Source organism: Zonotrichia leucophrys, chromosome 23, assembly GCF_028769735.1.
Source record: "Zonotrichia leucophrys gambelii isolate GWCS_2022_RI chromosome 23, RI_Zleu_2.0, whole genome shotgun sequence".
Taxonomy (NCBI): domain Eukaryota; kingdom Metazoa; phylum Chordata; class Aves; order Passeriformes; family Passerellidae; genus Zonotrichia; species Zonotrichia leucophrys.
Window position 1 is genome coordinate 3,426,117 of NC_088192.1, and position 27,233 is coordinate 3,453,349.

Here is a 27,233-nt window from a genome sequence, read left to right on the forward strand (position 1 = left end):
TTTTTTTAAACAGTATTATTTGTCGCTGATTTGGGCGCTGCTTTGCTGCGGTTTGCGGTGTCCCTGTCACCGATACCCGCCCAAGAGCCGCCGCCGGAGCCGCCCCGCAACGGCCCCGCGCGAGCCCGGAGCGAGAGCGGGGAACGGTGAGGGGAGAAGGGGGAAATCGGCCGGGAACGGTGAGAGGAGAGAGGGGAATCGGCCAGGAACGGTGAGGGGAGAGAGGGGAATCGGCTGCAAACCGTGAAGAGACTGCAGGGTTCGACCAGGAACGGTGAGGGGAGAGCGGGGGGGATCGGCCGGGAATGGTGAGGGGAGAGCGGGGGGGATCGGCCGGGAACGGTGAGGGGAGAGCGGGGATCGGCCGGGAAGGGTGGGAGAAGGGGGGGTCGGAAGGGAACGGTGAAAGCACAGCAGGGATCGGCCGGGAACGCTGAGGTGAGGGGGGGAATCGGCCGGGAACGCTGAGGTGAGAGGGGGAATCGGCCGGGAACAGTGAGGGGAGAGTGGAGGTCGGCCGGCAACGGTGAGGGGAGAGGGGAAATCGGCCGGTAACGGTGAGAGAGCGGCCCGCCCTGGCCCGGCCCTGCGGCGGAACGGGAGCAGGGTCGGGCCGGAGCAGCTGAGTGCCCCCATAGCAGCCGGGGTGAGGCCCCTTCCGAGCCGGCGGCTGAGCCTTTTCCCTCTTTCTCCCTTTCTCCTCTTTCCCCTCCACCTACGGTCGGGCCCCTGTGTCCCGCGGCCCTTTGTGCCCTCTCTCCGGGCCTCCTTCCCTTCAGGAACTCCTGGGTCAGCCCTGGGCTCGGTGCTCGAGGGGCTCCGGGCGCAGCGTCCTGTGCCCAGGGAGCTGGGGCAGACATGGGGTAGATATCCCACTGCCAAGGGATTCTGCCCTAGAACTGCCCCCGACTGTGGGTTTGGGCACCTGCAGCCCCCTCAGGAGCCCCTTGGACCTTCTGGAATTGGGTTTGCAGTTTCTGCCCACTGGTGTGCTGGATAAAAAAGGAGACTAAAAACTCTGCTATTCCTTGAAAGCCTTGGAGTCCTGGGGGTCACAGCCCTAGGCTAAGCCTTCAGCAGTAGCACAACAGAACCAGTCACATCCTCAGCCGTTTTTATCCAAGCTGAATACCATATGGAAGCTGGTGCTGTGAGCAGCTCCTTGTCCTTGCAGTTACGTTCCTAGTGAGGGACAGATGATGGCTCCCATCACCTGCCCTTGTGCTCCCCCATTTTAAGGACATGTATCCGCATTAGGCCAGGTACCAGGTTGCAGCTTGCTGCTGCCTTTCTTCTGAAGAGCTCTGTAGTTTTTGGCTGCAGCTCCATTTCAGGTGTATTTCCATGAATTAACACCTAAATCTTCCACTCCCTTTCAGTCACCTGTTGAGCAAGATGGCCTCGCTGAGTGTAAAGCCGGGCCAGCGCTTCACCTTGCCGGACTGGAAGAACAACTCCCTCCTCATCTCGGCCGACGCCGAACAGCAGCGTTATAATTCCCACCACATCCGGCAGGAAGGACGAGTTCTCCGCAATGACACCGGCAACCAGGTGAGCTCTCTTTGTCAGGATAGTGGGCTGAGGAGCTGGGGAGAGTGTCTGGATTTGGGTGTATAGATGAGGGAATAAAGGCTTTACCTGTACAGAACACGCTAAGAATGGACATTTATTCCCTGTAAACCCACCTGCAATGATGTATCTATACTGTCATTAAACGTCTGTTTCTCACATTTACTGCCACTCATGTTCTTCTCTGTGCTCTCCGTTTGTGTAAATGACTGTGATTCCAAATGGCAACGTGTTGTATTCCTGTGAGAGGCTCAGTCAGTCCTGAAAATGGGAAACGGCTTCGGCAAGATTCACAACTACAATTTTAAAAAGAGTGACGGCATTTTTCTCTAATTCCAGGCAAAATGGGATGAGCACAACAGCCGAACCCAGCTCAAAGATCGTATCACCACCGTGGACAAGTGGAGAGAAGCCCTGGCCAAATGCCTCACAGACTTAGATTTGGAAATTGAAGCCTTAGGCAAAGTAGGTTGGGAAGGCAGATGGCTGGAAATGAACTTTCACTCTCAACATGGGATGTGAAATAATTGAGGCTTGTCTTGTGCAATGGGCAAGCCCATCTGGAGTTCAAGGGGCCTTCTCACTAGATAAATTTATATATATATACTTATATTTTATACTGAGATCCATACCTGATGGAATGACTTCCTGGAAAACAAACCACTGTTCTTGGCTGAGTCAAGCCATGTCATGCAGCTGTGTGTTACATGCTCCTGTTTGGATTTCTGGGTGGATTTTGTTGTTTGGACTTTTTCTAAAGATCTGAAGGATAGTAAGAAATATGTTAACACCATCCTTCAAAAATGTTTGGGTTTACATAGGGAGTAGTGGTGAGAGATCTCTGATACCGTGAGTTTTAAACCCAGAAGCTGCTGCTGCTTCTGGAATTGTTTACCCCCAGCAAGATTCCCAATGCAAATGCCAGGTGTAGAGGATTAAGGTGTTTGGCTCTGGCAATTTTTATTCCAGACTTGATAAAAGTTTTCAGAACTGCAAAGACAGTGTGAGTCCCTCTTAATGATGGTATGGGTGGGTTCCCTTCCTTTCTCTCTCCCATCTCTAAAAGATCCCCCACACACCTGATTGATTGCTTTTTCCAGGTGAAGGAAGCAGCAGAAAATGCCATCCAGGCAAAGAACTTGTGCTTGGATGTTGCCATTGAGTGCCTGACATTCCGTGAGAGCCGTCGTGACATCGATGTGGTGAGGGATCCTGTGGAAGAGGAATTACACAAAGAGGTGAAGGTGATTGAGAAAACCAAGAAAGAGCTGCAGCAGCGAGTGGATGATGCCTTCAGACAGCTCTGGTGAGCAGTTACAGCTGTTGGCTGATGACTCTGCTCTCCTTGCTTGGCCACAGATACTTAATGTGCCTCTAATGCCACACTGAGATGGGCAGGGAACCACAGGAACCCTGGATGATTTTCAAGACTGGGGATTTGGCAGGGAAGGGTGTGTCAAGTGCAACTTCAGAAGCACCATTTGGAAATTTTGTCCCAGATCTCTTGTGCCATCTGCCTTGGTTTAGGAATCAGTGGCCACGAGGTGTCAAAGCTCCCAGGCCCTGATACTCTGTGGGAATCCTTCACAGCTCCATTCTCCAGGGTGATACCAGCCCACAGCCCAGGCAGGCAGTGCTGGGCAGGTCAGGCCCCGTTCCCAGGGAGGGTGGGAGCTCATCTTTCATTTCACTAAGATGACTGACATGGTGATGAAGGCTTTGGGAATGGTGAGCTGCCCCTGCCCTGGGCCTGCTCCCTGCTGACTCCAGGCTGGCTCTCCACAGCCTCTTGAAGGAAGCTCGTCAGCAGCTGAGCTGTGACCACCGGCACAAGGTGGAGGCGCTGGAGCTCGATCGGCAGTGCATGTCCTTCAATCCCACCTCTGGCAACATCTCCTTCAAGGTCAACCCAACACGGATCCCAGATGGGTAAGGAAAGAATCTGTCCTCCTGTCCTTCTGTGGTTAAATCTGCCCAGAGCCCTGGGTTGCTTTTTCCTTCCATGCTGTGTCTAGGCTTGATGGGCACAGTTTTGGAGAGAGCTCAGAAGAGAAATTGGCTGTGGCATGGGGAAGCCACAGATTTTTGGGAGATAGCTAAATTGTCACCACAAACCCAGTGGGGACCAGGTGTCCTGCCTCTCTCCTGCCTCCACCTCACATCCTCCTCCTCTGGCACAGCTCAGGGGGACCTGCTGCACATTTTCACTTACCTGGCATTCCTTCCATGGTTTGGATATGTCCCTGGTGGAGCAGATGTTGGGCCTGGTGGGGTTCAATCTCTGAGGAGATCAGGGCAGATATGACCTCCAGCTTTCCAGAATCATTTTGTGCTGCCACCCTGGCCTCTAGCAGGTGGTTCCTTTAAAATGTCTTGCAAACACTCAATTTATTTTCGTAACTGATTTGTTCCCAGAACAACTGCACTTAGTGAGTGGGAGATGAACAGCCGGTGCAACAAGGAGCGTGCTGAGGCAGAAATGAGAGCCTCAGTCGATCTCCGAGGAGCAATCACACTTGCCATTGCCCAGGTAAACTGCTCCCTTGGCCCGGAATCTGTGGTGCCATTCTGCATCTGGTGTGGGAGAGTGGCAGCCATGTCTCTGGATCTGTCTGGGAGCAGCTGCCCTCCTGGTTTAAGCAGGAGCTTGGTTATGCTGCAGAGCTTGCTGAGACTGGACATGTCCCTGTCCATCGATCCCCGCCTTCTGGCTGCTGGGGAAGTGTGACAGGCACAGCCAAACCTGGCTGGTTTTGTTCCTGGGCTTGTCCCAACCTTCCAGGCACAGCTTGGGGGAGACACAGACACCTTGCAGCCATGTGTGACTGGGGCTGTTCTCTCCTCAGACAAACAATGAGCTGGATGCTCAGCGTATAGCTACAGAGTTTGCGCTGAGGAAGAGGATGAGAGACATGGAAGCAGCCCTTAGTGAGCTGAGATGGCAGGAGAAGAATGTAAGTGTTGTTTCTTTGGTCATTGACTGCAGCCCTGGCTGGGAACAGAGTCCCAAACGCTCTTTGTTACATGGAAAGTGACTCGGCCTGAGTGTAATTTTCACGTGTTTACTGTTCACTGGCACACATGATCCCAGCAGTATCCCACCTCTCACAAGTGCTTCTCTGGCACTGCTTGGCAGCACTGCCAGGTTTCAGCCTCTTCATTTCACCCCTTGTCTCAGCAGCACCATCCTGGTCCATGCGAAAGCAGAGGATTCAATCCTCAGAAGCCCTTGAGTAAAATCTATGCCCAGCACAGCAAAATTCCCAGAGACACAGGGGCAGCTTCCCAGTCTGCATCCCAGGCTGTCCCTCATGACACATGTCTGTCCTCAGACCCTGGAGGAGATTGCTGAGATGGAGGAGGAGATCCGGCAGCTGGAGGAAGATATCAAGAAGAGAACCCTGGATCTGAAAGTGGCTCACACGCGCCTGGAGACGCGCACGTACCGGCCCCACATCGAGCTCTGCCGGGACCAGGTACCTCCCCTGCCATGGTCCTGCAGGGAGCTGAGGGGAAGGGGCTCTGGAAAACATGCATGAGTGTTGGAGCAGCTGAGCAATGCGTCCTGCAGTGACACAGCAAAGCAAGGGAATAATGTCAGAGCTGGGGGACAGGGGAAGGAGGGAACTGTGGCCTTTGTAAAGCCCTGTTAAGTGCTGTCCCCTCCTCCCTGCAGGCTCAGTTTGGACTGACAGACGAGGTCCAGCAGCTGGAGGGGATGATCCGTGCACTCCAGCAGAAGAGGACAGAGTCACAGTGAGTGTCCTGCTGTCCAGGAACAGCAGTGCCCAGCGCTGCCCTGAGGGGATGTGGCTCAGGGTGTCACACCTGCCTTTTGGGACTGGGGCTCATGAGGGGCAGCACTCTTTGGGCTTGGTGGGTGCAGGGTACAGGGAGGGCTGTGCTGGGAGGGGAATGGGGCTCCCACAGCCCCTGCTTGACTCTGAATTCATCCAGATCCTGACTGAAAAGGGACAAAAAGAAGAGTGACAAGGAAGGAACACAAGTGTTGCTGTGGGCTGGCAGCTCCCTGGTGCACATCTCTTGCTGCCCTCCCAGAGCAGTGTGTGGGCTGGCTATTCACTGCCCCAAACAATGAGTATCTGATGAGTTCACTCCTTGTACAGGGCCACATGCTGCCAGAATGTGGGAAGTTGGGTGCTTGCTGTCCAGTTTAAAATCGTGGAATATCCTGAGTTGGGAGAAACACACAAGAATCACTGAGATCAACTCCTGACACTGCATGGGACACCCCAACAATCCCACCCTGTGCTTGAGAGCATTTTCTAAATCTTCCTTGAGCTGTGGCAGGATTGAGGCTGTGACCATTCCCTGGGGAGTCTATTCCCATTTGATCTCAACTCCTGTCCCTTCTGCTCATTCCTAGGGATGCCTTGGATGCTCTTTACAGACAACTCCACCGCATTCAGACCGATATTGGCTACAAAACCAATTCTCTGCAGCTTGACAACAAGTGCATGGATACTCGGAGAAAACTCGTGGTTCCCGTGGAGAAGTTTGACCCAGAGGTCGACGCTGTCAGCCGCACCAGGAACCTGCCGAAGGAAAGTCAGCTGGAGCTGGCTTAGCGCGCCGGGAATTGTGCAAGCGCGGGGGGAATGGAAAACTCCCGGTGATTCAGTTCCGCAGCAAGGAAAAGCGACATCTGCGTCGTGTTTGGGGAGAATGGAATTCTTCTCCTAGTTTGTTTTATAACTGTCTGGCCCTTGGATGATGTTTACAGCCTCCCGCGCTCCGAGGAGATTTATAAACAATAAAGGGCCTGTCCCCAGTTGTCTTCCGCGGCGATTAAATCCAGCTGGATTCCAGGAGGGATTTAAGGGAGCAGGGCTGTGCTGCCGGCGCCTCGGTCCTCCGGGCCGCCAGGGGGCAGCACTGTGCGCGGAGCCCCTTCGGCCCACGCTGCCCCCTGGCGGCCCGGGGGGAAGAAGGCGCCGCGCGCGGCAAGATGGCGGCCGCGGGTCCGGCCTCAGGCGCCGGGCGGCTCCCGGCTCGTCCCCGGCCCGGCCTCGCTCGGTTCCGGGGCTGCTTGGCCGGGGCGTTGTTGGGGGATTGCCTGGGAGCTGTTTTCGAAGGCAGAAGCGTCGTGAAGCTGCCGGAGCTGCTGAGTTTCCTCAAAGGGCTGGAACCGGCGCCGCCTGAGGAGGGAGGGGAGGCGGCTGGGAGCGCACGTGGAGGTGCGAGGGGGGGAGCGCGGCGGGGAGCGGGGGATGTGCCCCGGTGCCCCCTCACACACCCCGCTGTGCACGGCACTCGGCACCCCAGAGATTCGGGTTAGACCCCAGCGCCCCCAGGGATGGGCTTTGGGGTGTTTGTGTCCCAATCCCTCAGCACCCCCAGCACTGGGCTTTGGGGTGTTTGTGTCCCACTCCCTCAGCACCCCCAGGACTGGGCTTTGGGGTGTTTGTGTCCCAATCCCTCAGCACCCCCAGGGATGGGCTTTGGGGGGTTTGTGTCCCAATCCCTCAGCACCCCCAGGACTGGGCTTTGGGGTGTTTGTGTCTCACTCCCTCAGCACCCCCAGCACTGGGCTTTGGGGTGTTTGTGTCCCACTCCCTCAGCACCCCCAGGACTGGGCTTTGGGGTGTTTGTGTCTCACTCCCTCAGCACCCTCAGCACTGGGCTTTGGGGTGTTTGTGTCCCACTCCCTCAGCACCCCCAGGACTGGGCTTTGGGGTCCAGTTTGTGTCCCAATCCCTCAGCACCCCCAGGACTGGGCTTTGGGGTCCAGTTTGTGTCCCACTCCCTCAGCACCCCCAGGACTGGGCTTTGGGGTGTTTGTGTCCCACTCCCTCAGCACCCCCAGCACTGGGCTTTGGGGTGTTTGTGTCCCACTCCCTCAGCACACGCAGGACTGGGCTTTGAGGGTGCCCAACCTGCAGAGTCCCCAACCCCTCAGCTCCCCCGAAACGTGGGTGCCCGCAGTGCTTACCCCTCACCTGGTGTGGGGTATCTGCTGTGACTGCCCTGGCTGTCCCCTGCCCTGCTCTGTCCTGTGCCCCTGTGCTGTGGGGGTTCAACACCCATTCCTGATTCCCGAGGGATTCCTTAGGGAATATTGGGAAGGAATTGTTCCCCATGAGAGTGATGATGCTCTGGCACAGATTGCTCAGAGAAACTGCAGCTGCTCCATCTCTGGAAGTGTCCAAGGCCAGGCTGGACAGGGCTTGGAGCACCCTGGGACAGTGGAAGGTGCCCCTGCCCATGTCAGGGAGTGGAACAGGATAGGCTTTAAGGTCCCTTCCAACCTAAAGCATACTGGAAATCTGTGATTCTGTGTTGGCCTGACTCTTGTCCATATATACCTCTGGATGTCAGACATCTTCACCTGGCTCTTACTAACCTTGAAGTATATTCTGTGTCATTATAGCTGTGGATGCAGCTCCCTAGCTGTGTCATTACTCTGATAACCACTGTCAACCTCAAAGTGCCAAGGAACTTAAATTCCAGACAGGTTTGGGTTGGAAGGTGTCTTAAAAATCATCCAGTGCCAGCCCCTGCCCTGACAGGGACACCTTCCACTGTCTCAGGTTGCTTCAAGCCCCGTCCAACCTGGCCTGGAACACTTCCAGGGATCCATGGGCAGCCACAGCTGTCCCAGACAACTTGTGGCAATCAGGCCCTGGAGATGAGGGTGGTGCTGGCAGGGGGCAGGAGCAGTTTGTCCTGGTGTGACTCTTGGCCCTCCCGTTGCAGAGTCGCTGCCCTACACGGACGACACGGCCATGAGCAGGTCGGTGGTGCAGTCACTGCTGGCCAAGCAGGAGTTTGATGAGGTTGACATGGCCAAGAGGTGAGCATGAGGCTTCCTGAAGGTGTGACCATCACTGTGACTGTCTGTGGAAGGGGACAGAGGCTGAGGCAGACTAATGCTAATTACTAATAGGTGGTTAATCCTTTAGTTTGTTAATCCTTTTGCTTTGCCATGCCTCGGACCATGCAGCAGCATCAGCTGCAGTGTGGAGTCTGAAGCTGCCTTGACAGGGCAGCACAGCTGTGTGTCAGCCTTGTGTGTGTCAGCCTTGTGTGTGTTCACCTTTGGGGAGGAAATGCTTGGAGATTCCAGAAACATTTTGTTTCATGTTTATTTGTTGCTATTTATGTTTGCACTGCCCTTAATTTAGTGAGGGAATAGGAGTGAGCTCAGCTTGACTCTGTTTATGATCCGTTTCCCTGTTGAATCCCTAGCCCTGAGAGCATTTGGTTCCACTTAAGGGAAAGCATTTCTTTGTTTAGAAAACTCTTCCATTGAACTTGAACAAAAGACTTTCCTTGTGGTTGTGACCCACGGAAATGTTTCTAGTTTGCTTCTATTTTGAGGCAGAGCTGAGAGGGAAACAAGTGGGTTATGGAAGGTGATGTTTATACATCCTTCTTTCACACTGTTCTTTGGGAATTGTTTCCTGCAGAACTGAATCTGAGCCCTGACTGTCCCTGATTTAGGTGTGTGTTATTAATTCCCTTTAGCACGAGGCTTCCTCCAATCACAAATCCCATTAACAGACCAAACCCTTGGGGTGTTTCCCCCTGCCCACACCAGGTTTGCTGAGGAGTACAAGAAGGAGCCCAACAGGGGCTATGGGATGGCTGTGGTCAATGTCTTCAAGAAGCTCCTGAGCCCCAAGTGCAGTGACGTGTTTGAGCCCGCGAGAGCCCAGTTCAACGGGAAGGGCTCCTACGGGAACGGCGGCGCCATGAGGGTGGCCGGCATCCCCCTCGTCTACTCCGACATCCAGGATGTCAAGAAGGTATTAATGGAACATTCTGGGCTTCTCTGGGCGTCCCTGCTGCCAGGGGGGTGTCCCAGAAGCTCTGCTGACACCGGGGTTTCTCTGCAGTTTGCGAAGCTCAGCGCGGAGCTGACCCACGCCAACTCCCTGGGCTACAACGGGGCCATCCTGCAGGCCCTGGCTGTGCACCTGGCACTGCAGGAGGGGCTCAGCAGGGAAACCTTCCTGGAGCAGCTCATCAGCCACATGGAGCACGTGGAGGCCGATGACAAATCTCTCAGTGATGCTCGAGCGTGAGTAGCTTGGGGAAAGCCCCAACCCTGCTCTGGTGGTTTGTTCTGGCTCTTCACGTTCTCTCCTCTTCACTGCCCTCTCTGTTTGCAGGCTGGGATTTGAGGATTTACCATTTTCCAGGCGTCTCAAGAAAATCAAGGAATTTTTGGAGCTCAGCAGTGTTCCCAAAGCAGATGTATTGTTTGAGTTGGGTGAGTACCTTTTTCAGGAGAGCTGGAAGCAGGGCTAACTCAGCAAGCCTGGTAGATGCGTGTTGCCCGAGATTCCTGTTCAGCTTGTGCTGCCTGTCAGGCACAGGGTATGCTGGAAAAGCAGCCTGTGCTCACCAGTCAGGAATTCTGAGTCTCAATCCAGTGATTTCCTCTGTGTATTGATAGGAAAAAAATGTCTTGCTAAGGGAAACTCACCTTGCATAATGTTTCTTAACATTCCAAGACTCTTAAGGGCTATTGGGTCAGCATATTGAATGGGAATAAGTAGATGTGTGTGGCCAGGCTATACTGGGGTAACTGGGAATTGCTCTGCAGTGGGTAGCACTGGGGAGCTGGGGGGTTTCTGAGGGACAAACTTTTGCACTTTTTCCTGGTAAAATCTGTGATATAATGGAAAGTCACCAGTAGGAAGGGAAAGGAAGGAAGGCAGAGGGTGCTGACAGGGTGTGTTGCAGGCAATGGCATCGCTGCGCTGCGCTCCGTCCCCACTGCCATTTACTCCTTCCTGCGCTGCATGGACGCTGACCCTGACATTCCTGAGCACTACAACGCCCTGCAGAGAACCATCATCTACTGCATCTCCCTGGGGGGGGACACGGACACCATCGCCACCATGGCGGGCGCCATCGCCGGCGCCTACTACGGCGAGGAGCAGGTGCCCCCGAGCTGGGAGCAGAGCTGTGAGGCTTTCCAGGAGACCCAGAGGATGGCCAAGAGCCTCTATGAACTCTACTGCCAGCGGCTCTGAGCTCCAGGGCAGCCCCAGGGCTTTGCTGAAGGCAGAGGGATGGTCAGCTCTGCTTCCCTGGTCAGACCCAGCGGTGGATCCGCGCCGTCGGCCCACGCCAGTGAGCCTCAGCTGGGAAGGGGAAGATGCCTGCTGCTGTCAGCTGGGAGCTGGGAGCAGGAGCCAGCCTGGGAAAGAGGGGACATCCCCTTCAGTCAAGGGTCAGCTGAGAAATGGCTGCACTTGGACAGTTGCTGCAGCTCCCTGAGTGTACACAAGTGTCTCATTTTCCATGGATTTCTGCTGCTTGCTTTGTCCACCATTGTGCCATTTGTCATTGCAGTTGTGGCAGGTGTCTGAATCCATGGACTTTTTCCTTGTTTTCCTCTGCTCATGTGTCCGTGGGCTGTGTTTTGGTGGTCAGTGGCTTGTCCAGTCTCCACACCCCTGGTACAGCAGCAGGTCATTGTCAGCTGGCCAGATAAGGGATGTCATAGGAGTCACCTGTGCTGAGTTAGGATAATGGAGCACAGATTTCTGGGGACATTTGTTGCCTTAAAGGCAGAATAAGAAAGGCCAGAAAAGGGATTTCTTTGCATTGCTGATGGCTCTGTGAGAGACCTTTGATGCCTGCAGACAATCCCAGCTGGCTCATTGTCCTTGCTGGGAGAGGGTGTCACCAATTGCTGCTCCTCCTGTGTCCTTGGCCCTGTGATCCAACAGGCACCTGCTGCTGTCACACTGCTGCAGCCACTCTGGCTGCTCCTGTGTTCCTAATCTACGTATTCTGTATTTTTACAGTCTTGTATATGCCCAGAGCACCAAGTGAGATTCCTGTTTAAATCACAGAATACCCCAAAGTGAAAGGGACCCACAAGGATCATAAGAGTCCAGCTCCTATGGAGTGCAGGGATAGAATTCCTGGTTCTGCTGCAGTCAGTCACAAAAGTGACTTGAGCAGGATGCAGGAGTTAATTTATCACAGCCTCAGCCTCTGTACTTGGTAAAAATTGCCCCAGAATTAAAGGGAAAGGTGGGTTAATTGGGGACATCAATATTGAAAAGAAGCTGGTGCTGGTGGCCCAGAACATTCTAGCACAGCTGTGTTCCAGAACCTCACATTGAAAACCTTTTCCTAGTGGAGCTGCTCAAAAAGGGAAAACCAGCTTGGGAATGGCACATCTAGAAAGGGTTGGAAGCCTTTTAATAATTGAAAACAAAAAGTCATCACATGGAAATGTTTATAAACTTAAATGTGACAGTGTAACTCTTGTTATTTCTCCAGCATGTCTTGTGACACTGGGAAGTGGCTGTGGTGCTCCCCAGTGGTGTCAGCACGTGGTGGCTGTGTCAGGCTGCATGCACATGTGGGAATCTGGCTGCCACAGGTCCTTCCAGCTTTCCCTCTTGTCTGCTTCCTTCAAGTGCCAGTCTTTTGTGTGATGCTATAATGGGTTTTCCTTGTATAAATGGATTCTTGTCCTGGGAACATGTGGAATTTTGGTCTGTTGTATATTTTTGTATTGTGCTGCAGATCTGAGCTGTAAAATATCGGGTTTTCCACATTATTCTGCCAGAGGGACAACCAGATTCATGTAATTATTTAAAAGAAGATATTTTTCTTTTAAAGCAGCTTTGTAATTTTAAATGTTTGGAACTCCTGACAAGCAAAGAGCTCCTGTTTAAAGACTGGAGCTCTTTGAGCCTGAATTTAGATGTGTCCTAAACCCTTCAGTTTCCTTGGAAAGAAGTAAAATCCCTCAGTTACCTTTGTTAAGTAGCCACTGCTGTGTTTTCACTCAAGTCATGAAGTTGTGCATCCTCAGTGCCAAGAGGACCAGGAGTGGTTCTTGCTACAAGGGTGAGCTGACATTGCAGGGAGGGCCTTTGGAAAGATCCCTTTTCCTTCTCAGCCTGTGGAAGGAGTTCAGGTGCTGGAATCCAGCATGTGATGATGGGAATGCACTGGGAGCCTCGTGAAAGGCAGCAGGAGGATGGCTTCCTCCTTGGAGTGAGCTGTGTGTTCCAAGTCTCCCTGGAAATGTTTCACCCCTTAAGGTGAGATCAGGTGGGAAAACACATTTTCTTCTCTTTGGACTGTGAGTCTGTGAAGGTGCAAGGGATTCACCAGTCCTGAGTGTTCCTGACTCGCTCAGGATGGTGGCTGTGCACAAGGTGTGGGATGTAGGATAAAAAAATAATGGAAAAAACCACACAGAAGGGAAAGAGAATCCCTAAGACTTTAACTTCAGTCCCTGAAATTAATAATCACCAGGCTGCAAGGATCTGGGTTTCAACCATTTCTAAAACTGGATTTCTGGAGACAGGAGTATTTTCCTAAATCACAAGAAACATGCAGTGATTTTGCATAAGGATATCAGTTAGGGAATCTGCTGGGAATGAGCAAGATCATTTGAGGTGGAAATAGAGTGTGTATGAGACAGAGCAAGACCCAGGACAAAGCACAGCTGAGCCCACCTCTATACAATAAGTTTTATTGATGTTTGTCAATACAATCAAGTACTGCAGTTTTAGTTGTGAAGAGCAGGTCAGTTTTGGGTCACAAAGAGTGCATTTTAAACCAACTTTTACTAGGACAGTGCATGTAATAAGTATTTACAAAACTAAAAACCTCTATATACTAGGTTAGAAATGAAGATACTAGAGGCAAATTTAAAAAAAATAGTAAGAATTTGTATATAAAAATGCACATTGTAATGCAGTTTTCAGCATTAAAAATAGACATACCTCATCCAACCCAACCTTTTTTATTCTTGTGATTGAAACCAAAATCCCACGCGCTCACACACACGACAGAAAATAATCCTTTCTGCTGGCTAATGTGTACTCAATATTCCAGAAAAAAAAAAATCCTTCTGGAGAGTGAACAGCCTCCCTCATCCTGTGCATCGTTTATTTTTTTTTTAGCCTAACTATGTGCGTGTAATATCTTTGCTTTCCATTAGTGTGTAAATGTAAGAGGTTAAATAGCTGCTAGGGGTGATTATGGGTTTGCTCTGCACGTGATAGGAAAGTGGAATTACAAAACTGTTATCTACAGCACAAACTTCATCTGGGGGTGGCTACAGTGAGGAGTTTGGTCGTTGCTTTTTGCCAGCTCGAACAAGAAGTTTGGAATGAAGCAGAACAGAACAAGAAGAGATGGGCTGTAGGTTAGGCACAGTATAAATAAGTTGCTTTGAGGAGCAGGATGAAGCTCCCACCAGGCGTGGCAGCTCCTGGCCCTGCACGAGGCTGGGCCAGCTCAAATCCCTCTATTCTCCAGAGAAAAGGAGCCAAGTCCCCTCCCAGCATCCTCTCCTACCAAACCTGGGCCTGGAAAAATCATCTGAGCTTCCACTTTTAATTTAAGGGACTGTTCCTGCTGGGAAATAACCTGTTGGGATCACAACCCAAATGGTCCTGGCCATGCCCTCAGGAGTTAAAAATGTCCAGTGGGATCAGACACCTTCCAGCTTGGAGGTTCATCTCTGCATGAAACTTGCAGCTTTAAGGAGAGAAATTCACAGGGAAAAATCCCAGGGAGGGGACACACAGCCCCAACAGGCAGTGCCCAAAGCACTGGCCTTCCAACTGCAAATTTCCTTCTTGTGTTTCTAAATTTCAGGGTAGGTGAGTTTTTAAAAGGAAGGCCTGAATGGCAAGAGGCAGAATCACAGGACAGGCTTGAGGAGAAAACAAACAAGCAAAACAGAAATAGGAAAAGAAAAGTTGTTTAAATATCTCATAGAGTCCATCTGGAAAACAAGCCCAGTCCCAGTCTTGCTACGTTTCTTTGGCCATCAAACAGGCTTTGGGAAAATGCAAAGGTCAGAGCTGGTGACCGAATTGTTGCTGTTTCTCAGGGATGTGCCTTTGCAGAAGGACATGCAGTGGGAAATGCACATGGATTGATTCAGCAGCGTGCTCCTGGCCTGGGATGAGCAGCATCCCTGTCCTGGAAGTGGCAGTGACTGTTCTACTGTGAGAAAACCTGCAAAGCCACAGGATCTGTGTGGGGCAGTGCCATCATGCCTGGCCCAGAGCCCTGCAGCTCATGCTCAGGTCAGTAATGCTCCAAGCATTAGAGAGACAAAGTGGTAACAACAGGCAAATGTTGATTTCTTTAACCTAAGTCACAGAGTGGCCCCTGGGCTGCTGCCCTGTCACAGGTATTGCACTACACTTGTAAGTGATGTTCTTCAATGGGTCATAGCACCGTGGTGAAATCACTGTGTGGAAAGTTAGAACCAGCACTGTTTTGTCTTAATTCCAAGATCCCCAGAGGAAGGGGGGACGCCAATGCAAGAGTTCACACATCCCAAAATAGTGAGACAGGAAAAGCAAGTTGTCCATCAGTGGCACTTCCTTATGTCACACCAGCTGGCAGCACCGTGAGCTGGGCTTGCACTGCCATCCTTGTGTGGGCAGAGATGCTCCTGAGGCCAAGCAAGTCTTTGGGCTGCAGAGACAGACGGGACAGGACCAGCCCTTGGACTTCCCAGCAGGTGAAAGGAGAGAGCAGATCGTTGTTCATCACGGGGTCCCAGCTTCCCTCACCGCCTTTGGAACCGGTCATGGCATCCTCCCAGGTACCAGTGCCTGGATGATTTTATTCCTAAAGGTGCTGTGGGGGAGGGTTAAAAATAATATTTACTTCTTAGAAGAAGGTGCTTATGCAAAGTGTTCCACTCTTTAGGATTATAAATCCAACCACACTGAATCTGGAGTGAATCGGAGAGACTGCCCCAAAGCACAGTCTGGAAAAACAGGCGTCAGCGAGCCTGGAACTTGGGCATCTGATGGTTTGGAAGGAAATTTCTCAATCCAGCGTGGATCCCTGCTGCTGTATGGGTTTGTGTAAGTGCCTGGGACCCTGCGTTGGTTACCAGCACATCAGCCATGACACAGCTGGATTTATTTATCGAGCATTCCAAATGGGAAATGAGGGCACTTGATACAGACCATGGGGGTCTGGTCTTCCTCTCTGGATCACAGAGCCAGATCCTTGCCATCCCAGGCATGTTCCTGTGTTTGATGTCCAGTCACTGGGGTACTTATTCCAAATATGCTTTGTTGAGGAAGTCGCTCCCCTCCCTCCCTTCTCCCTCCCCCAAAAAAAGAAAGATAGATGGATAGATGTCTCCTTCCCGATTACCCTCTTGACTCATGGATCAAACAGCGTGAAGCAAGGTCCCATGACAATGTCTTGCATGTTCTTCCCAGTGATTTTTCTTTTTTGTATTAATTTTAAAACACTTTTTTATCAAAAAAAAAAAAAGTTTATGGCTAAAGTGGGTGAAAAGGAAACGTGCCCAACAGCTGTTATGTGGGGCAGAGCAGGAACCCGGAGAAGGAGGAGTGGATGTATTCCGTGGAGTACAGCCCATTGGCCTGGTCTGAGGGCATCTGTACCCAGACCTGGTCGTTCTCCTTGAGTTCAAGCACGGCACTGCCCGAGGCCTGGTCCAGGTACCCCTTTTTGTACTCATCGTAGGTGTAGGTGGCCGGCACGTTGTTCTTATACAGAGCCACCCAAACGTTGGTCCCTTTGACGTGCACGTGGTAGGCAAAGTAGTAGATTCCGGATACGGGGCAGGTGAAGATCCCGGTGACCGGGTTGTAGCCGTTGTGCCCGTTATACAAGGTCCGGTCAAACTTGACGGGCATGCCGGACGCGGGGAAGGGGGAGGTGAGGATGGCAGTGAAGGCCGGCGCGATGCGGGCAGCGAGCTCTCCTCTGCCGTACTGTGGCTTGCCCGGCTTCCCGTTGCCCAGCACAGCCCCCTCCACGCCACCGTCCGGCAGGTGCAGCCCCGCGATGCCCGTCTCGTCCAGCACTCCTGGCGCTCCTGGTGGCCCGGGTGGCCCCGGTGGCCCTGGTGGCCCGTTCAGCCCCGGCGTTCCTGGCATTCCGGGTGGGCCGATGGGTCCGGCCAGGCCAGGCTCGCCGGTCTTCCCCTCGCCGGGAATGCCAGGGAGCCCGGGCTCCCCTTTCAGGCCTGGTAACCCCTGAGGCCCCATGGGCCCAGCAGGTCCTTGCAATCCCGGGATGCCGGAGGGGCCCCTCAGCCCCGGCTGCCCCGGGATCCCACCGTCCCCTTTGGGCCCGGGGCCGCCCGTTAATCCCGGCACCCCCGGAAGGCCGATGAACCCCGGTTCACCTTTGGGGCCCGTCGGACCGGGAGGTCCCAGTGACCCGGGCAGGCCCCTTTCTCCCGGCACCCCCGGCTTCCCCGCGAAGCCGTTCGGGCCCTGGTCGCCGCGTATCCCCGGCATTCCCGGGGGCCCGCTCGGCCCCACGTCCCCCTTGGGGCCGGGCAGCCCGTGCTTGCCCGGCAGCCCCATGGACCCCGGCGGGCCCGGCGGGCCGATGATGCCGGCAGGGCCTGGCTCGCCCGGCTCGCCATCAACGCCGGGCTCCCCCTTATCGCCGATGGCTCCCTGTGCCCCGGGCTGCCCGCGGTCTCCTTTCAGGCCGGGCATGCCCGGCTTCCCATAGCCCGTGGGGCCCGGCAACCCAGGAAGGCCGCGGATCCCGGGCTCTCCCTTCGGTCCCATGGGGCCCTGTATCCCCGGCACCCCCGCGACGCCCGGGACCCCGATCCCATCGATCCCGGGGGGTCCCCGCGGCCCCACAGGGCCGGGCTCCCCGGTGACACCCGGCCCGCCCGGGGGACCCATGTCGCCCTTGTCCCCGGGCGCTCCGGGCAGCCCATCGAGGCCAGGCTTCCCAATGCCGGCCGGCCCGGGGGGCCCCGCGGGGCCGGGAGGGCCCCCGTTCCCCCGGGGCCCCGGTAAGCCTGGCTTCCCCACGCCGTTTTCACCCTTCATCCCTCGTTCTCCGCGGGGACCCGGCTCTCCTTTCGGGCCAGGCTCTCCCCGAAAGCCGGGCAGGCCGGGGCCGCCCTGGGGACCCGGCTTCCCATTGACAGAGAGGCCGGCTGGGCCGGGCAGCCCCGGCGGGCCGGGCAGGCCCCTCGGCCCTTGCTCCCCACGCATGCCGGGCTCGCCCTTGGCTCCGGGCATCCCTTTCATACCCGCCTTCCCGGGGAGGCCTGGGATGCCGGGTTTCCCAATGCCCGAGAAGCCCGGGGGCCCAGCAGGCCCAGGCTGGCCGTGCATTCCCGGCTTCCCCGTGCCCGGTTTTCCCGGGTAGCCGGGGGGCCCGGGAGGTCCCCGAGGGCCGGGCTTCCCTGGCGGTCCTGGCTCGCCTTTGAGGTCCATGGGCAGCATTGGTGGCATGTCTGTGGAGAGAGGAGACACAGAGTGTCACTAGAGCTGGCCGTGGGCAAGGTGTCCTTGGGATGTTGGAGCTGGGGTCTCTGAATGGCCTGGGCTGGGCTTGAACAGGGACCCTTCCACTGAAACATGGCCACAGCAGCCTCCTGGGCCCCCACATCATCAGTAGGGCTGTCCTGAGATGAAGCCAAAGCCCAGAGTTCTCTCATTCCAGTTTCACATCCCTCCATGATGTCAGGTGCCACCATGGAAGGTGCCAGTGCTTGCTGTCAGCTCTGGCAGGGCTATTTTGTGATGAGTTACTGCAGGGTGGTTTTGGAGCTGGATTCAAACCTCCTGCTGCCTCACTTCCCAGCGGCCTCGAAAGCACCGTGGGATTCAGTTGTTCCTGCCTGGGCTCAGCTGAGAGGATGGCGACAGAGCGAGCCAAGACTGGGGATAATCCCTCACCCCGTCCCGCGAGTCCAGGGCCTTGGGAGACCTTTAATCCTTTTGGATTAAAAAGAAAACTCTTGGACATGTACTCCAGAGCCTGAGGAGGCAATGGATGTATGGCTTAGGCCATGCCTACAGTGCTTGCTGGCACAGCTCCCGAGTCCAGCAAGGCAGAGAAAAACCAAAAAGCAAAAAAGCTCTGGGGATGGAGCAGAAGCCAAGAGCTGGGAGGGAAATGCAGCCTCAGCTCCGTCCAAATGAGTCAGCCCAGCTGGGAATAGGCCGCAACCACTTGACATTTCAAGAATTTATTGAGGTCTTTTGCAAACGGATATAAGAAAGAAACTAATGGGCTGAGAGACTCCAAAGGCAAGGAGAGGCAGATGACATGCCCACCACAGCTCAGCATGGAAAGCACAGACGTGAGCATAAATAACTCCTCGAGGCTGGCCCAGGCAGGGTGTCACCTCCCACGTGACACCAGGAAAGGGTGAGAAAGAATAAATCTGACAAACTCTTTTTTTGGGCAGTTTGAAATGAAGGAAATACTCGACAGTCACATGAACACATGATGATGGTGAGAAATGCAAAAGGCAGAGGAAAGGGCTATGACATTTTGGGTGAATTTAAATCAAATCTGCAATTGGGAAGAGATTTATATGTACAAGTTCCTGGGATAGGGATGGATCCTGCCTGGGGTGGGAGCAGGATACAAGGTCTGCCAGTCTGGCCCCCTCAGTGAGCCAAGCTGGGCTTTGGGAGCACGGACACACGTGGTGCTGGGATCCGCCAGCACGGAGATTTCCTCAGTCAACGGGAAAAGCTTATGGGAGATTTGAGACACGTGAAAAGAATAACTGTGGCAGCAGCAGGCACAGCTCCCGGAGCATCAGAGGTGGCTTTGCCTGCCCTGAACACAGCAATTAGCTCTGGCCCTTCCCAGCCTGGTGCTGCTGTGTTTTCCTTGGGTAATGGAAACATTTTTAGAGCTTATCTATAAATCAAAGCCTGGCCCACGTCCCCAGCTGTAGCTGTGGTCACTTGGCTCTCTTGATGAAGGAAATACTTGTCTGTCATGACACTGCCACTGGATTTCTGCAAACTTCTGCTCCTCACCCAGGAAAACGGTGTGGAAAAAAGGGCAAGGGAGGTGTGCAGCGCTGCACTATTTCTGGGGTTTGGATTCTGGAAAAAAATTCTCCAGTAAATGATTTCAATGTGTTTTCTCCCCCCACTTTTTCTTTTTAATTTTTTATTTTCTTGCAACGGTTTGAAACGAATTAGTTTTCTAGGTCATTTTGCATGGAATCTGAACAAGGATCTACAGCTGAGCCCACGAAGGAAGGAAAAAGCACACACACACTCTCTCACACAAGGCAGCGGAGAGAAACGCCAGGCGGGAGCTGCCAGCTTGCAGGCGGCCAAAAAAGCAGACGGGAAAACCAAACCGGGGCCGGCAGCGCGGAGAAACTGGGACACTGCAGCCCCACTGGTGTCCGATTTCAAAAGCCCATGTCTTACCACAGACACGTCTCGGAGCTCTGCACTTCACAGCACCAGCGTGGGGTTCTGTGCTCCCCTCGACGCCTGAACTGGGCTGCTGTGAATGCTGACAGAGCCAGCTGGGGCAGCAGGAGGGGCACAGGGCAGGAATGACCCCTGGGAGCTGCCACCACGGAGCATCCCAGCTCCTGAGGGGCATGGACACGGCCAGCTGGGTGCTGTATTAATCTGGAGCTGTATTAATCCCAGTAAGGACCCTTCCTGCCTGGAGAAGGGACCCAGCAGCACAGCAGAGGAACAATCCAGCAGAATGGGAAGTGGTTCCCAGCCATGAGCAGCCAGCAGCGGGTCTGGCCAGCAGGGCCAGATGACACTGCAGGAAGGAGAGGTTGGCTGCTCTGTGGCGGAGCCCGGCCGAGCTTGTTCCAGAGCTGCTGCCAAGCTCTGTCTCGTGAGAGAGTTTCACAGGCTCACAGGGATGTTGTGTGGGATCAGTGTTTCAGCACCTCTCATGCTGTCTCCCAGCAGTGGGTGCCCCAGCACAACACCCATTCGTGGGTTTACCTGGCTGCAGGGCCATCGACATGGTTGAAATCAAGCCAAAATAAACTCCCAATGTGCAAATCTCTGCTTCAATGTTCTGAGCAGTTCAGCATTTAGCGGCATCTCCTCCCCTGAGCTCCCTCTGTGCTCTGGTGCAGCTATCTTTGGGTGAGAAAAGGTGTCTGGCACCCTGAGGAAACCTGTCACTCACAGATGGCACCTGGAGCAGGAGGGAACCCCCAGCCCCGGGGCCAGGCTGGGGCAGCCGGAGGCCCCACAAAGCTCCCCCAGGTCGGGGTAACCCTCAGGGGCACGGCACAGCCCTGCGCCGTCGCGGCCAGTCAGCTGAGCTCCCCGAGCAGGGCAGAAGGCCAGCAGGGATTTTCCTTGCCAAATTAGAGGTTAAGCAGAGATGGGAGCTCGGTGGGATCCAGGAGGCACCGGCTTCCCCAGCTGCCTCTGTGCGGCCCCACAGCCGGTGGCTCGGGCTGCAGCTGTCCCTGCGTCCCTCTCTCCTGTCCCCCACCTGTCCTCTCCTTCCCAAGGGGTTTAGAGGAGTAATGTCCAAGGGACCTTTGTGCTCTGCCCTGCCTCAGTGTCCCCTCTGCCTGTCCAAACCCCTCCTTGCCCCAGCCTGGCACACTCTGCTCTCCCCACCATAGGCACCATTGCTCAGAGGCAATGCAAGTCACTCCCATGCATAGGAAGGAGGGAAAAAAGAAGGGAGAACAGCAGGGAGAGATTTGAATCCAGTCCCACCAGCAGCTGAAGTGTTCCTGTGCTACGCTGGAAGGTTTTGGCTCTGGCTGGGATTCAGGGAGCAGCTTTACAACAGCTGGGAAGGGGGCAGGGAGGGGGGGCTTGTAGCACACTTCGGCTCCAGGTTTTGCTGTGTGTTTTCTGACACATGTGCTGGGCTGAACTCCTGATAAGCCATTCAGCCCTCCAGTAAATCAGCCTCCGGTGGCTCAGCCTTCTCTGGTTTCTCCTCCCAGAGCCAAGACTTCAGCTCCTGGGAGGCTCCAGGTCTATGACAGCCCGTGGGGAGGCTCCAGTGGCTCTTCCCAAGGGCCAAGCACTGACCTGGCCGGTCTGGAAACCTGAGCCCAGCAGTGCCCCATCCCGTGGTGGTGCCAGCACTGGGGTGGGTACAGGAAGGGCAGCTGGGGACAGGGGATTACAGAAGGCTGGGGGTGCTGGAGCCCTGGCTGTGTGGAGCACTGACCCGGGTGCCTCTGCCCCTCTGGGTGCACATCACTCAGTGGGGAGCGATTCAACACGTCTGGAGTTTCTGGTCGCTGCTCTCCGAGAGAGGAAATGTCTCTCTCCTGCTCTTCCCTTGCCAGGCTGGGTCCCAGCTCCAGCCTTGGCACTCTTTCCTTTCCCAGCTGGTGCAAAATGCAGACAGGGAAACGGAATAGGTGGAGGAGTGGAAAAAGCCTTGCCAGGACAGCTCAGGTTTAACAGCAGGGAAAGGCAGAGACAGAGAGTGCTGGGGCTTCTGTGCCTCCTGCTGCTGGGGATGGGCAGCAGGGCAGGAGCCAGAGGCTGGAGGGTCCCCTGTGTGCCCTGGCTCCCAGACCAAGGTGCCCTCCCAGTCCCAGCAAAGGGCTTCATTTCCCGGCTGAGCCGTATCCACCCTGTTCTTTTGCACTGGGTTAAAGACCCAAATGATCTGGCCATGCTTGGCCAAGTGTTTTGGACAGCAGCACCCTCAGCTGTGCCAGGCAGCTTCCAGGAGCCTGGAGAGTGGAGATGACAAGTGCCCAATGGCTGTGAGCTGCCACGTCCCCTTCCCACTGCCCCATGTCCTCGCACAGAGTGCATCCCTTACCCAGGTACTGCCCTTTGCCTTCACGGAACGGGGGTCCCAGGGGTCCCTTCACCATGGGCTGCATGTACTTGACTTGAGCGTAGCCCCCCACGCCGCCTCCCGCCGCCGAGCCGGGGCCCATCGCCATCACCAGCGCGCCCAGCAGCACCGGCAGCGCCGCGACGTCCGGCAGCATCCTGCTCCCACGGCTCCTGCAGACAAAGCAACAGTGACATTGGGAACACATCCCCCTCACCAGGACCAGCTGGGAGCCCGGGAATGATCCCCATGTGAGCAGGGCTCCCTTCAATTTATCTTTTGGTGGAGCAGATATCCTGAAGGTGTTGCCCTTCCTGACACACCACAGCAGAGAGATGCATGGTAAATACAGTTTGTAGAATAGAATCCTAGAATCATTGAGGTAGGAAATGGTCTTGGAAGTCCATGGAGCTCAACCTGTGACTGATCCCCACCTTACCACTAGCCCAGAGCACTGAGTGCCACATCCAGTTGTTCCTCAGGCACCTCCAGGGCTCCACCATTTCCCTTCCAGAAGGCAGCCCCTTCCAGTTTCTGAAGGCCCTTTCCAAAGAGAAATTCTTTCTGATGTCCAACCTGAACGTCTCCTGGCACAGCTCAAGGCTCTTCCCTCATCTTGCACTGTAACCAGCCATAGAGGTGCCCAGTGGAGTCTTACAGAAGCTGCCCTGAGTGTCTGAGGTAACTCTCACAAGCCTTATAGATTTTTAACCAATATAAGAGGCAGGAAAAAGGCAGATGAGACCTGCAGCCCACTGAGCCCAGCATTGCTTTCACATCCTTCAAGTGAGCAGGGGCTCCTCTCACTTGGGACCCTGTGGGAAGCACAGGCTGCCACAGCCAGGCCTTTCCTGGGGGCAGAGAAGGGTGCTGAGTCTCCTGAGTGGGTGCTGAGCATCTCAAATAGGTGCTGATCCTCCCGAGTGGGTGCTGAGTCTCCTGAGTGGGTGCTGAGCCTCCCAAATGGGTGCTGAGCCTTCCAAATGGATGCTGAGCATCCCAAATGGTGCTGGGCCTCCCGAAGGGGTGCTGAGTCTCCTGAGTGGGTGCTGAGCCTCCCAAATGGGTGCTGAGCCTCTCAAATGGGTGCTGAGCCTTCCAAATGGATGCTGAGCATCCCAAATGGTGCTGGGCCTCCCAAATGGGTGCTGAGCCTCTCAAATGGGTGCTGGGCCAAACCCACGACATGGGAACCAGAGATTTGCCGCGTTTGTGGCTCAACTGCGGCGCTTCGCGGGCAGCGCCAGGAACTCGCGCAGAGGACGAGGGATGGGAGCAGCAGCCTCAGCTTTAAGTGCCTGTTTATTTAAAATAAACCCCCTTTATAAATATTCTCTTCCTCCAGCAACTCTCCCTGTCAGCTCCACGTGCGGAGCTGCAAACAGATTGATTTGCAAAGAACATTTATTTTCAGAAGCCTAAACAACACGTGACACCAAAGCACTTTTTGCTGCTTTTCCTCCTTCTCGCAATAATTGACCTGTGGTGGTTATTAATGAGAATTAAGCTCCTGGCCTGTCCTGCCAGGGAGCAGGGGCAGGGCTGCTGCATGCTGGGATTTCATCGGAATTTCCTGAATCGCTTTTGCTGAAGCAGCAGTGGAAAAAAGAACAAGCTGCAGCCTAGAGAAATAACAACCCAAATTAAAACAAAATTAAAGCAAATTAAGTCAAGGGAGCAGGGAGCCCTGGCATGGGATTGTTCCTGATGCCACAAGGGCTTGGCAGGTTTTTGGAGTCTCCAGGGACGAGGCAGCCTTGACAGCTGCTCTTGTGCCTGGAAAATGGTCTGGGAGTCAGCTGAGGGCTGGAGGGGACAGGGATGGCCCTGCCGTCAGCAGCACGATGGAGCCTGTGAGGATGCAGGTGGCTGTGGCAGATGCTGGAAGGGGAGCTCTGCTCTGCCCATCCCACCAGAGCCACGGGCCAGAGCGGTGCCATTCCCACTGAGACACCAAAGCTGTGGCTGTGGGTTGGGTGGCACTGCCAGGGACAGGGGTGACAGCCACCCCCAGCCTCCTTGGCAGCACGGCCACGGCCTCGCCGGCATTATTGTTTTTCTGTCTTCAGGGTCGAGGAGAGGAACGCTTCTTTTTATGAAGCATTATTTTACAAGGATTTGTTTAAGGGGAAAAGAATCCCATTCTAAGGGATTGCAGCTGTAAAAATACAGTTTCTGTTAAATAAAAGAGGAGAACAAACCCCTGAATCAGCTATTTACTTGTTTTCCTTACCTGGTATGACCCCTGTGCCGCCATCTCACCTCCCTCCCTTCCTCGCTCTCTGCTCTCCCACCTGGGCTGGATTCACCCCTGCTCCTCCTGCCGTGGGAGCAGCACCCTGGGGTGGTTCAGCCCCTTGCTGCTGGGCATTGCATCCTCCTGCTGTGAGACCTCAGCCTTTGGAGAGATGCGGGATGCAGGGAAAACGGAGCCAGAGGGAAGGGAGAGGGAGGACAAGGGAATCTGACCACGGTTTCATTGTATATCGGATATAAAACTGAGTTCCCTGCTCTGTGTCCTTTGTCACCCCCTTGATCCAGCCAGGTCATTCCAACTGCCCCAGTCTGTGCAGAGCAGCAGGGGGAGCCTGGCCTGAGCCCCCAGGTACGTGTCCCTCACAAAAGGGGTCTCTGGTGCTGAGCTGTCCCCCCAAGCCGTGCCCGGCACTGGGGCAGGAGGCCTCCTGCTACCCGCGCTCTCCAGGCAGTGATTTAATAACAATAAAATGGAAACATCTGGAGTCTCATATGATGGATAAAGTGTGCACAACGTGCTTGTGGAGAGGCTCTTTCATGCTTGAAATCTCCTGTGTTATGAACTGATAATTAATCACACGGAGCAGCCACACGATGCTCCCATCTCGCCTGGCAGGTCGTGAGTGGTGGCAGATCCATCATGTGTGTGGGGTGACAGACAGACAGATAGACAGACAGGGTTCACCTGCCCATCCTCCTGGGGGTCACCTGCCTGTCCTCCTGGGCTCTGGGGTCAAGAACCTGCTCTTGTATGGCCAACAGAAATCCCATGAGATTCATTTTTTTCCCCACATAGAGCAGGGGAGATGCTTTGGGGGTCCCAGTTGTATCCCTTCCTGGCTCACTCCACTCTGCTGGGCACTGCAGCCACCAGGCTGGGCACTGTCCAGCCAGGCTGCTGTCCTTCAGAGGCAGCTCCAGCCCCCCAGCACACTCCAGTACGACCAAAACCATCCCTTGACACAAAGCCAAGCCCAGCAGGAGCTGCTGAGCCAGGAGGGTTCATACGGGGGCAGCACTTGAGGGGTCCCTGCTGTTCTCTGGGGATGCTGGAGCAGGATGGGGCTCAGCAATCCTCCACTGCTCAGCCCTGGGGGGAGCAGGGCCCCGACCCAGCACCGAGACCCCTGGCACGGCTTCAGAGCCGCGGCCGCCACGCTGACGGTGCGAGTGTCGGCTCCCCTGGCAGGCGGCGAGCAGACGTGTTAAAAACCCTTGGCACGCCATGAAAGCGCTGGGAACAGGGAAAAAATCTCACACTTAAACCATGAGAAAAGAGACAAGAAATGTCACCTTGTTCTTGCAGGAAAACAACCAGCCCGTGCTGCCTCCGTCGCTCCGCAACTGCTCGTGGCTTGTGCTGGGCGGCCTGGTGAGCTCCCAGCGTGTTCCTGGAGTGCTCCTGGCCGTTCCCAGTGGAAGGGGGCTGCTGCCCCCCACACTGTCCCACTCTCCCCACAGAGCCCATGTCAGCACTCCCATGCCTGTGCACTGGGCAATGTTCCTGTGAACACCATGGCCCCACTTCCCCATGGACACGGCCAGGGCTGTTGGCTGAGCTGCAGCTGATTTATGGCCCCTGTTACTTAAATATTAATGAAGGGCCTGGCCGGCCCCGCGCCTGCTCCCTTTGAGGCTAATTATTTTTTAAGTCAATATATGTGATCCGCGGGGGATCTGCCATTGTGACTGAAGGTCGGCACAACGGGGAACTTGTTTAAACCCGGCAGTCAAAGCGTGGTCAGTTTGGGGCACAGCATGTGCTCTCTGGCACTCCCCCCAGCTCCGGCCCCACATCCATGCCAGCCCCACAGAGGGTCTCAGGGATGAGGCAGGATGGGGAATTTGATGCATTTCAAATGCATGCCCAGTCTCACCGGCGATGCATCATCCCATCCTGGTCCATGTCCCCATGCCCAAGCTGTCCCCATTTTGTGCCCTGGGGTCACAAGGCATAGCCACCACCTTTGGAGGCCATGGCAGAAGCTGTCCCCAGGCTGGGGGGAGCCGTGGGAAGCTCCTCACACTGGTCTGGGGCTGGGGGGATGCAGGGAAGGGAAGCACCAGGAGCAGCCGGCGCGTGTGGGTGGGCTGGAGCTCGGCTTGGCCGCCGCCGTGTCCCATCGAGCCGCTCCATCCTCCGGTCATTTACAATAAAAAATAAAGCAGGGAGGATTTCCAAGCCCAACACGGGGCTGGCCCGGCTCCAGCGGGAGGTCGATGATTTGCTTTGCGCTACACATGCTTTAAAAATAATAATAAACCGAGGCAAAAACGAAAAGTGAGCTATGAAGAGGGAGAACAGCACGTTGTTTCCGCAGGCCGGGCTGCGAAAGCCAAAGGCATCAGGGAGCAGCTCGGCTGAGCAGCGCCGGAGCGCGGGGGAGACTTGGCACCAGCCTGTCCTTAACTGCATGACACCTGATCCCATCCAAGGCTGCTGTACGCGCTGCCGGACCCGGAGCCCGAGCCGGAGCCTCGCCCGCCAGCAGCCCAGGGAACAAGAAAACATTTTCCTTGACGAAGAAAAAACACCCCACCCCATCTGCAGGGACCTGTTCCTGCACACAGTGCCCAAGCCTGGCCCTGGACGGAGCGGGATAGGCATGGCATGGTGTGGTACAGCATGGTATGGCATGGTACGGCATGGTACGGCATGGTACAGCATGGTACGGCATGGTACGGCATGGTACGGCACGGTATGGCATGGCACGGCATGGTACGGCATGGTATGGGATGGTATGGCATGGTACAGCATGGTATGGCATGGTACAGTGCGGTATGGCATGGTATGGCATGGTATGGCATAGCACAGTACGGTATGGGATGGTATGGCATGGTAGGTCATG

At 55.0% G+C, this 27,233-nt stretch overlaps 3 protein-coding genes across 8 annotated transcripts in view; 2 read left to right on the top strand and 1 right to left on the bottom strand.

Moving 5' to 3' along the window:
* Positions 1–20: 20 nt before the first annotated feature.
* TEKT2 (tektin 2) lies at positions 21–6,387 on the top strand. 5 transcript variants are annotated; one of them, XM_064731589.1, is made up of 10 exons: positions 21–146; positions 1,380–1,551; positions 1,909–2,034; positions 2,670–2,875; positions 3,355–3,498; positions 3,985–4,099; positions 4,416–4,523; positions 4,902–5,045; positions 5,246–5,325; positions 5,957–6,387. In XM_064731589.1, the coding sequence occupies exons 2-10, from the start codon at positions 1,396–1,398 to the stop codon at positions 6,156–6,158; spliced, it is 1,281 nt and encodes a 426-aa protein (XP_064587659.1). In that variant the 5' UTR covers positions 21–146; positions 1,380–1,395; the 3' UTR covers positions 6,159–6,387. The 5 variants fall into 5 exon arrangements, with proteins under 5 accessions (XP_064587659.1, XP_064587658.1, XP_064587661.1 ...); XM_064731588.1 differs by lacking the exon at positions 21–146 and adding an exon at positions 161–274; XM_064731591.1 differs by lacking the exon at positions 21–146 and adding an exon at positions 421–438.
* Positions 6,388–6,515: 128 nt separating this feature from the next.
* ADPRS (ADP-ribosylserine hydrolase) lies at positions 6,516–12,333 on the top strand. The gene is made up of 6 exons (XM_064731421.1): positions 6,516–6,767; positions 8,287–8,383; positions 9,131–9,338; positions 9,429–9,613; positions 9,705–9,805; positions 10,282–12,333. The coding sequence occupies exons 1-6, from the start codon at positions 6,539–6,541 to the stop codon at positions 10,572–10,574; spliced, it is 1,113 nt and encodes a 370-aa protein (XP_064587491.1). The 5' UTR covers positions 6,516–6,538; the 3' UTR covers positions 10,575–12,333.
* Positions 12,334–13,034: 701 nt separating this feature from the next.
* The window catches only part of COL8A2 (collagen type VIII alpha 2 chain), a 30,703-nt gene continuing 16,504 nt past the window's right edge, over positions 13,035–27,233 (bottom strand). The window contains exons 1-3 of one of the 2 annotated variants that reach the window (XM_064731420.1): positions 25,678–25,908; positions 22,111–22,301; positions 13,035–17,800 (exon numbers count right to left, since the gene is read on the bottom strand). In XM_064731420.1, coding sequence (XP_064587490.1) covers positions 15,879–17,800; positions 22,111–22,285 — 2,097 coding nt within the window. In that variant the 5' untranslated portion in view covers positions 22,286–22,301; positions 25,678–25,908 and the 3' untranslated portion in view covers positions 13,035–15,878. Of the gene's footprint in view, positions 17,801–22,110; positions 22,302–25,677; positions 25,909–27,233 lie in introns of those variants that run through there. The other variant, XM_064731419.1, reaches the window with a different exon arrangement.